The sequence below is a fragment of the Schistocerca piceifrons genome, chromosome 10 (genome assembly GCF_021461385.2).
Source record: "Schistocerca piceifrons isolate TAMUIC-IGC-003096 chromosome 10, iqSchPice1.1, whole genome shotgun sequence".
Lineage (NCBI taxonomy): Eukaryota > Metazoa > Arthropoda > Insecta > Orthoptera > Acrididae > Schistocerca > Schistocerca piceifrons.
This window is the reverse complement of record NC_060147.1, coordinates 123853054-123865339: the sequence shown is the minus strand read 5'-3', so window position 1 is coordinate 123865339 and position 12286 is coordinate 123853054. Positions and strand designations below refer to the sequence as shown.

Genomic DNA, 12286 nt, shown 5'->3' with positions numbered 1-12286 from the left:
GTGACGAATGATGGGGAAGGACACATCTAAGCAACTGAATTAAGCAATTGAAAAAATCATGGGAAGCACTTTAAATACAGATGGGGATCTGAACTACTCTCATTCCAAATGTGAATATGGTTTCTTACAACTTCACTAACTCATTCAGTACAGATATGAAACTTCCTGGCAGATTAAAACTGCGTCCCGGACTGAGACGAACTCGGGACCTTTCCCTTTCGCAGGTAAGTGCTCTACCAACTGGGCTCCTGCAAGCAGAAGAGCTTCTGTGAAGTTTGGAAGGTAGGAGATGAGATATTGGCAGAATTAAAGCAGTGAGGGTGGGTCGTGAGTCGTGCTCGGGCAGCTCAATCGGTAGAGCACTTGCGTGCGAAAGGCAAAGGTCCCGAGTTCGGTCTCGGTCCGGCACACGGTTTTAACCTGCCAGAAAGTTTCATATCAGCACACACTCTACTGCAGAGTGAAAATTTCGTTCATTCAGTTCGTACTGCAAAAAAAGGAGGAAGTTAGATTTTCACATCTCATTTACTATGTGGTCATTACAGATGCAGTATAAGCTCACAGGACAAAGCTGGGGGAAGAAAATGGCAATGTCCTCGGAGGGGAGGGGTGGGGTGGGAGGGGGAGAGAGGAAGGGAGGGGAGAGGAACAGGTATGGGAGAGGGACATGAGAGGGAGTGAGTCTGTAAGTCAGCACAAGACAGAGTAATTTTAGTGTCCACTTGCTCACCTTTTGTTAAGACTGGTAACTGTAGCAGAATGTACAAGTACTGCATCTCACCTGATACACTGCAAGAAACGGAGAGTACAAAGATTGAGGACCTGTGTATGCCTCAAGACTCGATACTAATGATCGCAGAATGAGCAAAGTAACCGCATAAAAATTACTTCCTCTGGAGCAGTGCTGCACCGTAAACGAGACACCACTGTATCGGTAGACTCTGTGCCAGCTCTCTGGCGATGCTAGTTGCTACGATACTGCTAGCCTCCCTCTCCCCTTCCAGTACTTTGTTCCCCAGTCGCAAAGACTGATGTCACAAGAGATTCCGGCCATGGCAAGGTGTGGAACGTGACGAGAGCACTCCACACCATGACTGCTACTCCACGTGAGACCACCAGACGAGCCGGAGGGAAGCGGACACCCTACGGACACCACAGCGAGGAAGTGTTACGGGCACGCTGCTCCTCTCCTCCCAGGCCACCTCTGGACCGGACAGGCACGTGACACGGTTCGACTGGCAGCGATATTGCAGACCTCAGACTCTGGCGCCGCCACCCTGGAGAGCCAACTGCGAGTTGAGCTGCTGCAAGACACCCAGCACCACATCGTGCAGCGTCTGCAACACCAATAAAGCATCGTCTGCAATGAGTGACAAGGTTACAGAATCATCACCACTTATCTACATGTGCACTTGTGAAGGATGTAATGCAACTGCAGTATGGCAGTTTCTTTCAAGGGGTATCAGTATCTTCACTGTATGTCACTGTGCAATAAACAAGTTCAATTTGTCAGTTTTGTTTATATCATTAAGATGACTCACACATATTTACTTTTGGAGCAGATTAAGCTTAAACAATGATTGTATATGTTGTCCTGTCATATCTAAATACAGTTATTAGTAATGTTTTCAAATTACCTTTTCAACTGTCTATAAACAATATGAATACTTCAGACCAATTAATTTATTTCACAAAATTATTTCATAATCTCAAATTATTATAAGAAGTACACAAAAAACTTAAAAACAAGAAGTGTTATTTTACTTCAAATCATTTTCATCACACATCTTTTGCATGAAACATTATGTCTTTGATTCAATTTGTGTCCTGAATTTTGGCGGGAGAGGTAGTTGCAGCACAGCTGTATGATGGGAAGTAGTGCACAGAGTTACAGTGCATGAGATTGTGGCTGAACAAGCAGAAGGCAAAAATTTGCTTTCGATGTTATGTCGGCAAGAAAAATGTGAATAAATGGAAGAATTGCAGTATTTGGCTGTTGATACTTATTCAAAAATCCACACTTCTACAGGTTGTGTGCAAATTAATAACAATCCAGCCTACTAAAGAAATGTTTACAATCAACAATCATTAAAGGCATTGATCCGAAAAGGCAAGTTTCACTTCCTGGTTTTGAATAATTTTGAAATTATTGAAACAAAGCTGTTAGTTTGGAGTAAACTGCAATTATACCTAAATGTTATACAAATATTAGCGAACAATGAGAGCAGGAATGTTACAAGGTATAAATACGCATGAGACACAATAGGAATGACAAGACGGAATACACGAACCAAGTGGGTTACTGAAATACAAAAGTATGGGTCTCAAATGGGGATCACATGGAAGGAAAGGAAAATTGGAGGAGCAAGTACACACCGACCAATATACCACAGATTGACGACTGAGAAGGATACAGGAAAAGGATAGTGTGTCACTAGTGGAGTAAACAAGAGAAGAGGATACTAAGGATCTCGGAAGAAGAACAGAATAGGAGAAGAGAAATGTTGCCGGCACATAACAGCAAGTCATGACACGCTAACACTACTATAATCCGATCCACGGATGATGGCAGTTTGTGCATGTCAAGGCATGGACAGGAATGGCATTGTTGACAATTCCAAGCACCAGTTGCAGTACGCGCATGCTTTCCGCTTGAATTCCTGCAAATTATGTCTCTCACTTGCTTATGCAGAATTTATCATACCACCACCGTCAGCAATGACAACTCCCAACAAATGAAATAAATTTACTAAACAACTCACTACAATCACTCATGTTTAACGCTTACATTAGCTATGTCATTCAGAGCAGAGCATTCAGAACACTACTGAATGCTCATTGGCTGTTGGAGTATCCATGACGTAGGAGCGCAGAGCATTCCTAAGCTCGACCGCAATCACTCATGGCTCCAACTATAACAATGCAAATCCTACAGTGCACATTCTGATCATCATTCCTACAAAGTTGGGTACCAATACGGTAAATAGTTTTCTGACTACACTGGTCCAATTAGTGGAAGTTTAATTAATCACTCTGTATTTTGGGGCGGTTCCACTTCAGAGCCTTTAACTATGAGCTGCATACAAACTTTTTTAGCACACACTGCTACTTAATGGCTTATATCTTAAACACAGATATCAACTATAAGTATGGCACATAAAGTTTATCCACATATAAAAACTACCTGTTTCCAGTTTTCAAAAACCTTAAAAGTTCTTAAAAGTCTGCAGGCTAAGACCTTGTGTTGTGCTCATTGATAACAAACATAAACAAATATTTTATTGTTTAGAATTCAGTAAGTGTATGGGAGAAATTTATAATTTGATAAATCATACAGGAAGCAGTTTTAATTTTTTTTTAAGTAAAACAGAAACAGATGGAATCGTCCCTCAGGAACATCACATTTTCATTAAATTATTTGTTAATGAACTTCTAGAATGTTTCTTGTAACAATTAACGATTTCGGGTACCCTTGTTATGCAAAAATTGGCAACTGACCATAAATAATGGAAAGTACAAAGTCATCCACACAACTGCTAAAAGAAATCTGTTAAACTTTGGTTACACAATAAATCAATCAGATCTAAAGCCCATAAATTCAACTAAACACCTAGGAATGACACTTACGAACAACTTAAATTGGAAAGAACACAAAGAAAATGTTATGGGGAAGATGAACTAAGGAATGAGTTTTATTGGAAGAATACTTAAGAGATGAAACAGATCTAAAGACACTCACTACACTATTCTTGTGCATCTTCATTTCTTTTGCAGTACCACTGCACAGTGTGGGATTCATAGCAGATTGCTACATATTGGACTACGAGAGTGTGGCCTAAGAGGAGAAACATAACAGCAAGTTCAAAGTACATTGTGAGTAAGCATTTGAATAATCCAGATCACATTCTAATGCCTCCACTGTACATTAAGTTCACACCGATGAAGCAGTTTGTGATTCATTGGACAAAAGAGGAAACTGTCTCCAATACCTGTGTAACCAATTCCCAACCGTGTAGCCAAATCCCAAACCTGTTGGCTGCAAAGTTGAAAGAAGAATTGGATGTACATGGGTTGATGTCTGAAGAAGACTCCAAGTAGAATGACAAATGGAACAGCAAGCTAAGAGCAGTTGAAAATATATTGTGCATCATTTCCCTGGCCAGATAAGCACCCTGATTACAAGAAAATAGTGAAAGATCTGCTACAGTCGTTTGAACAGTTGCGATGCAAGGTCTCCCTAAAACTACACCTTATAATCTCACAACTAGACAATTTTCAGGACAATCTGGTTGGCAAATCAGAGGAACATGGTGAACAGTTCCATCAGGAACTTAAAACTCAGGAACATCATTATCAAGGTTATTGGGTAATAAATATGATGTCTGATCACTATTGGCATCTCACATGTGATGGCACATAAAAGAAGGACTAGTGTTCATTCATGGACAAATGTAAATAGAAGTAATAATGTCCAACTGTCCATTCAAGTGTTCCTCATCATCAGAAATTGAATGACATCCTCAACTCTGCCCTCGATTTCTTTCTTCACCAACTAAGTCTCTTATAATACTTTTACGGAAAACTCTGAGACACAATTTTTTCGAGTTGTTTATCTCACAGTGATTCTCGTACAGCAAATAGCTGTTTACAAGTCCTACCTCCAACAACCAGAAGTACAGTTTTCGCCACCACTTCAGGCTTTTTTTCATTATTTCTTCCCTCTCCTTTCTTTCTCCTTCCTGTAAGTCGTACTGAGTTATTAGCTGCTGTAGAGAGCAAGAGAACAATTCATTTATCTAGCCATGCCAGAACCATCATTTTGCTATTCCGGAGACATTTTATTTCATGCTTCCATCAATTGCAGAACTGCTTTCTTGATTGCAGCTGGCAGATTTTTGCGATTGCCGTGGATCGTTCCTGTGAGATGCACGTTCTGATTTGACAGTTCACCTGACAATTCAACGCCTATATGATACACTGATTGCTCAGTAGCATTTCTCATATTAGCCAGCAATTGAAGAACTATGATCTCAAAAAATTCAGGTCTACACGAATCAATGACTCTTTTGTTACCGTGCCAAAATAAGGTATCAAATTGCAACTTGATGAATCTGAAATCATGTAAACTCTGAGTCCCCATTTTGTTTGTTTTTGAGGAGTACATTTTGAGTAACAGATGACCCTTGAATGATACTGTAGATTCATCAGCAGCTAAATACCTGTACCGTCAATAAATTTTGAGAAACTTGGGAGACAAGTAATCCGACAGATTCTTCGATTTACTCAGATGTGACTGAACCTGACTGCTGACATGTGTAGCACTCTCTGGATTAGAAACATGACGTGCCCAGAAAATTTACATAAATAGTCTGCAAGTAAAACGGTCTGAAAAGAAGTCAGACGATTGCAACCATTCTCTTGATAAAAAGTCATGTGAATTTTTACATTTTTGTAATGCTGTATTCAATAACACATCAAGGAATCATTTCATTTCTTCCTTGGTAACTTTTCTCCAGTCTCACCACGCAGAATGTTGTGGAAGTGGTGTCACTTTACTTATTTTTACTGTAGCATACCTGTTTGTTTGGTCTGCTATTTGTTGAAATATGCTGTCTGTAAAAATTAACTGAAAGAAACCAACTGGTGATGATGGAACATTAACAGATCCAATTATAAAACCAAACTTCAAATCTTCAAAAGAAAAGTCTGTAAAGTCAGAGTCATTTTCGTTCCCACCACAAATATTCTGCTGAATCACTAGATAAATGTACATTTTCGTGGTTTCCATCATCATCATCTTCACTAAAACTGTTTAGAAATGAACCACTCCCACCTTCAAAATCACTCTTACTACCATTGATTTCTCACAAAGCTGTAAAATCTCTTCCTCAGAAAGAACTGAACATGAAAAATTAGCCACTGCGCGCTTGTGAACTTGAACGTAATAATTCCAACATTCCTTTCAACACAACTTCTACAGTTTGACACTGGGTTAACACACGTTCCCCTAGATGGCAGCACTAAGCACCATTGATGCCCAGTACTCTCAGAATCGAGAATTGACGGTGTGGGAGCTGCGAAAAATCGTGTCGTATGAGGCTCGACATTGGAGCGGAAAACTCGACATTGGAGCGGAAAACAAAATTCACAATGTCGTGCGCTAATCGACACTGCAGCAGAAAGGGTTAAGGTGGTTGTTACATTAAATAATATTTCTCCTGCAATCAAAACAGAAACACAGTTATGTACAGTTCTACTATCCCACCATCATAAGTTTTATGGAATGTTTGCAACAGGTGTTACCTACACCTCGAGGTCGAAACATAGATGGCCCCTTTTAAAGTTCTACCAACAATTCTCCATAGCAGATATCTCTGGAACACAAACACTGCAAATACTAAAGAAAGAAATGCTGATATGAAACCTCCCGGCAGAAAAACGGTGTGCTGCACGGAGACTCGAACCTCACGGAAGGTGCAAGATGAGGTACGGGCCGAGGTAAACCTGTGAGGGTAGATAGCTGAGTCAGAACAGCACCTGCCTGCAAAAGGCAAAGATCCCAACCAAGAGTCTCAGTCCTGCACACAGTTTTAATCTGCCAAGAAATTTCACTGCAAATATTGATCATACAATTCAGGCTTCTGTGGCCAGTTTTTATTCGGTTTTGTGGGCATTAGGACGTACTCAAAGACATGTTTCTGAGCCTATGTCCTGGCTTCTGGTGCTGGAGATATCCTCTAAAGTTATAAAGACTTCCGTTAGTTATTTTCAAGCTCAGACGAGCTTCATAATGCTAGCTTGTTGGAAATCTACAAATGAAGTCTTTACATCCTCTGAAGATGTCACTGGCATTAGAAACCAAAATGTTGTGCAGAGAAATACGATGTTGCAACACAGCTTAGTCATGGGAATGAACTATTCCTGTGTTGATAAGCAGAACGACATCATAGAGAGCAGTGCGGTCATCAGCCTCAGGTTGACCATTGGGCAAACAGGCGTCTCAGAATGGAAGAGTGAGATTCAGGATGCTGACAAACTGGAAGACACCTTCTAACACCCTCGAACGCCAAAGCTGTAAAATCTTACAGCTCCGGTAGGGCCTCTGGAGAAGCCGACTAAACAAGAAAACTAAGTCAAATGAAGGCATTGTCGCCAATGGTGAGGCCCTGCTGCTCCAGACTCCTAAGAGTTCCAGTGTGGGAAAGCTGCCAGACGAGAAGTACCAACCAGCCAGCTCACATATGTCCCCCCTTCCCCAAAATCAGATTCTCATTCTCAGATGTTCATTGTATCCACTAGTACCTACAAGGATGAGGTGAAAAATAATGCCTCCAAATTTTTTATGTGAAAATTCTTAAAGCTTTTCAAATAAAATGAACTTTATTAACATTCTACATCTTTATTCTTCTTGTCTAAACATTTATTTCCCAACACAGTCACCCTGGCGACAAACATGTTTCTGCCACAGAGAGACCAGTTTGCTGATACCGTCACCGTAGAATGTCTGACTTTGTTGACAGAGCCACAACCCTACCTCTGCTTGCACCGCTTCATCACTATGAAGGCATTCTTTACGATTTGTAAATGGATGAAAATCAGATGGGACCCAGTCAGAACAGTATAAAGGATGATCAATGACAGTAAACCCAAGATGTCGGATTGTAGCAGATGTCGCAATGCTCGTGTGTGGTCTGCTCCATGTGTAGACACGAACTCTTTGAAACCTTGCTTTCAATTTTCTGAGAGTCTCTCAGTACCTTGCAGAGTTTACAGTGGTGCCTTTAGGCCGAATTCCAAGTGCGGCACACCTCGATCATCATAGAACACTGTGAGCATGACTTTGCCATCCGACATCACGGTCTTGAACAGTGTCTGTGAACCTTTGCGGCCAGGAATGAGCATTCGAGGCACCACCCGTGCACTGTTTCCTGTACCACAGTTCTGCAATGATGGTCTGAACACGCTCTTGTGATATGCCACACCTCCCTTAGAACTATGTCTGTGTTAGCTGACAATTTTTTATGACGAGTTCATCAACCCGATTCTGAGGGGTCTTGTTGGTTGCTGTATGCAGTCATCCACTCCAACCTTTGACACACAGGATGTTATTGAAGTGTTTTTGGCCATCTTGTTATGTGTCTGGAGCTGAATCAGAACACAAACACTGATCTGTCACCCTATGCATTGTGGATTAATTTATCTTTAATGTAACTCAGTCACCGTTCGTTATCTTCTTTATGTGAAGGTCCTCCAAGCAATAACTCCATAGAACTGTGCGCAGCCCTGCGATGACTTGAACTCATCTGCTCTGCAGCTGTTATTGGTAGAAGGAAAAACAATATCTACTCTAATTACTAAATATCTCAATGTTTCATCACTGACTATCTTTTATTTGCTTCAATGGGTGCACAGACCACAGTTACTTCATAATTAAATTAAATATAACAATTAAATATAACGTCTGCCTTGAAGGCCCAACAAGAAGTAAGTTATTTCATTTTAGACCTTCCTTTGTTTGTTGCTGTTTACATTCTTGGAGAGGATGGCTCTTCCTTTACAGTCAAGACACCACCAAGCTGTGACATCAACGCATAAAAGTCCCCACGCACAGTAGGTGAAGACATTTATCCTCCGTCGCATCTTGCCAATTACTCGAGCCTCACATCTCTCTGTTCAACTCTGCACAAACGTGAAACAAAACAACTGTGCACAGTATGTGTTTCACGACATATTTCCTACCTAATACTACTTCACTATTTTGTCACGATCACCATTCCTTGTCATAAATATGGAGTCGGAAGTGTCATTTGCTTAAACAGCGTGTAATATTACATTATGACCACTGTTCCCTTCATTACGAGAATAAACAACCGAACGTCTCAAATCTGTGATGCCAATACGATCACCACTGTACACAGCTTTCATTCTTCTATGGACTTCAATTGGAAGCACCTTCTCTGTGGTTAGCCGACACCATTGCATTACATACTACCGTGTTACACACTACAATACAGAGCCTTCTAGGCCACAGGTTGCAACTTGCATCAGCAAAGTGGGAAAGTCGATTGAATAATATGCAGAACATGTAATACCTCAGTCAATACTGAGAACAGAGTAAAAAATTCAGAGCTTTACTTTTCAGCATGTCCCCGTAGGTGCATGCGGCACGTCGTGCAATGTCAGGGTGCATGCAGCATGCCATGCAATGCCAGGCTGCATATGCAAACAAGAAAAAAAATAAGATTTCAACAATTTTTCCCAAATTTCACAGTTAAAAACGCACTCTTTCCCAGGTGAAAATACAGTGTTTCCCTGGCGAAAGTAATTTTCTCATTGTCAAGTGACGATATACTTTCCCTCGGAGCTGTAAAACTTATAAATCCTATAAATGGCAAAGGCCATTCACCCTTTTACTAACAGAATGCATATCTACTAATGAAGAATGAATAAAATATTGTCATGTCTGTGCTACTGTTCCCTTGCACCCTAGTTCGAAAAAACACAACCTGCATCAGATCATATGAATTTAGATCTGTCAATATCCTTTTTCTTACACAATCATATAAAAAATTTATATTGCAGTAACCATATAAAACAAATTTCTGGTACTTCCTATAAAGTGAATCAAGAACCCCCTCTAGCTTGAGCAGAAATGCTCTGAAGTCAGAGTTTGGGGACCTATAAACAACAACAATTAGTAGTTTAGTTTCACTAAACTCAGCTGCTCCTGCACAACATTCCAATACCTGTTCAGTGCAGTGCCATGATACGTCTATGGACTCAAATGGAATACTGCTTTTTACGTACATGGCCACTCCCCCACTTCACAAGGAACCCCTTGAAAAAGAGCCAGCTAATTTGTGTCCTGGTAGAGGAAGCCTCTGAACTGTCAAATTATTTAAGTGGTTCTCCAATATACCAATAATTTCAGAGTCAACATCTACAAGCAGTTCACTAACTTTATCTCTAATACCTCTTATATTCTGATGAAATATGCTAATTCCTTCTCTACTTGGAAACATGATGTCCTCTGAAGGTGAGCCCTTTGATAAACTTCCGACTTCAATCCAAAATAGGTGCAGCTCTAGCACCAACTACTACAGGAATTTTTCCATGAGCGATCTCACCACCACTCCTGCACCGTCACCTATAAGCTTCGCCAGCCTCCCCTTCCCATACCTATTGAGGTGCAGGCTATGCCTAGTGAAATCCGATCTACTGACAGACTCAACCGGCACCAATGCAATGTGACCCATGCCCTCTGCCATCAGTGCATTCTCCAGCCCCGCGTTAATGTGCCTAACAGCTGCATTAAGATGAGGCCAATCATGACGCTGAAACAGTTGCACGAAATGCAGTACTACTTCACTATTAAAGTTACCAAACATGGCAGGTATTGACTTGTGAATTTTTATTTTGTATATTAGTTATCTACTATCACCCACCTGTGGCTTACAATGTTCCTCCAACCAGCTGAAGACACAAGCTGACAGTTCAGTGAAATTTGACACAGAGATGTTGCTGAATGATTGGAAGAGTTGATCCATCACAGCCTGAAACTGAAGATTAAAGACAATTTTTATAATTACACCCTGAAGTTATAAGGGTTTTTTCATTTCAAATTCAACAGTTATTTTAATAGTCTGGGGTAAATTATTGGATGTGTGAACAGATGAGGTGGAAAAAAATGTTAAAATAACGGTGCTATCTCTCTTGTATACGTTACTGGGTTAGTGTCTGCATTAGTGGTTATGGCACATTACTGTATCTTTAAAAACTTTCCACTGTCCACCTTAGTTTCTCACATACAAATTATTCCTTAGGTATGATATCAATTATTTAAATTTTTCATTACTAAGAGAGTGAAATTTACTTCAGTGTCCTGGACAATGCTACGAATAAACAGTAGTAGGCTACCTATCCAAATTATGTGACAGAAAACAGATTCAATATGCACTGATGCCGTTCACTACCATACACGTATGAAGGCGGCACTTTTTACAAATGTCGTCAACGATTGAGGGAACCGTGGCACACACTCACCACGCGGAACTTGGTCTCATCCGAGACGCGCTGCACAGCCTGCCCTGGCTGGCTCTGCTGCGCCTTCACAATCTGCTCGTAGTTGGCCTGCATGATGCGCAGAGCCGTCACCTCCTTGCGCAGGCTGTTGCGCTCCTCCTCCTGCTTCTTCTTCTGCTGCAGCAGGAACTGCAACGAGAGTGGCAACAATGTGACATGTTGTGGGTATGTTTTCTGGTAAAATGCAGTCTCCAGTCAAAGCATTTTATTTTTACAATCAAATTTGAATCATTTCGGAGTTACGATCCAATTTTCCTGCATATTAACACCTTAGAGACTGAGACCAAACCGGAACACAGCTTGGGCCGCAACTCTGTGCCAAGAAGACTGCATGAGTATAGGCTGGGCCCTGATTTTCTCAATGTACGAGCCACCAATTGCTCAAAAATTGGACTCATTTCATACGAGAACAATGTACGGATGTCTCACGATCTTGACTGGTGATGCCTACTGGAGTCAATTTCTAGAATTATTTCGAAACAAACATTAGCGAACTTAACAGCTGCTGTCACAAATGGTTGAGCCAACACAGTCGCCCTGATGTAATTTCGTGGGTGTACTCATTAGGTTTCGCAGTTTGCTGTAATTCTGCAACAAATAAATCATGTCTGTTGAGTGAGCAAGAAATTTTGAAGTTCCAATAGGAAGGAATTGCTCAATTAGTCAACTCAGACATTTTTCTTGGGGTGATAATTATACTTTCTGTCATCATTATTTTAAAATTTGTAATCTGTCAAAGAACTAACGTAAATACAAAAAATAAATCTTGAAGCTTGGTCCTGTTTTAATATGTCTCTTCAACATACATCAATTACATATGTGTCAGTAACACTTCAAATAAAAGCATACAAGCCGAGTTTCCTGGCCCAATGTTGTTCTAAATGGCCGGTTTTCAAAGTGTTAATACAAGGTGACAGTCAGGTTCCCTCTAAACTCGATAAAAATGTCGATTAAAAATTTTGAAGAGACTCAATCTGCTCTAAAAAAGAAATGACAGGATGACCGAGAAGGGCTCATACTCCACGCGTTTCAGTCTTACGGAGCCAACGGCATTCTGTTTGTAAACAAGCAGCTGTTAGCAGAGTGCCATGAGGGAGTGTTCACTGAATTCTCCATTATGACTGAAATTTCATCCTTACAAGCAACCTGCGTAACTACTGAAGGACAACAATTACCAGTTATGATTGGAATTCTGTCAGCAAAT

At 40.7% G+C, this 12286-nt stretch overlaps 1 protein-coding gene across 4 annotated transcripts in view; it reads right to left on the bottom strand.

Moving 5' to 3' along the window:
• Positions 1–352: 352 nt before the first annotated feature.
• The window catches only part of LOC124718883 (max-like protein X), a 43770-nt gene continuing 31836 nt past the window's right edge, over positions 353–12286 (bottom strand). For all 4 annotated transcript variants that reach the window (XM_047244521.1, XM_047244523.1, XM_047244522.1 and 1 more), the window contains 3 exons: positions 11044–11211; positions 10446–10559; positions 353–1337 (listed from right to left, as the gene is read on the bottom strand). In XM_047244521.1, coding sequence (XP_047100477.1) covers positions 1257–1337; positions 10446–10559; positions 11044–11211 — 363 coding nt within the window. In that variant the 3' untranslated portion in view covers positions 353–1256. The remainder of the gene's footprint in view (positions 1338–10445; positions 10560–11043; positions 11212–12286) is intronic.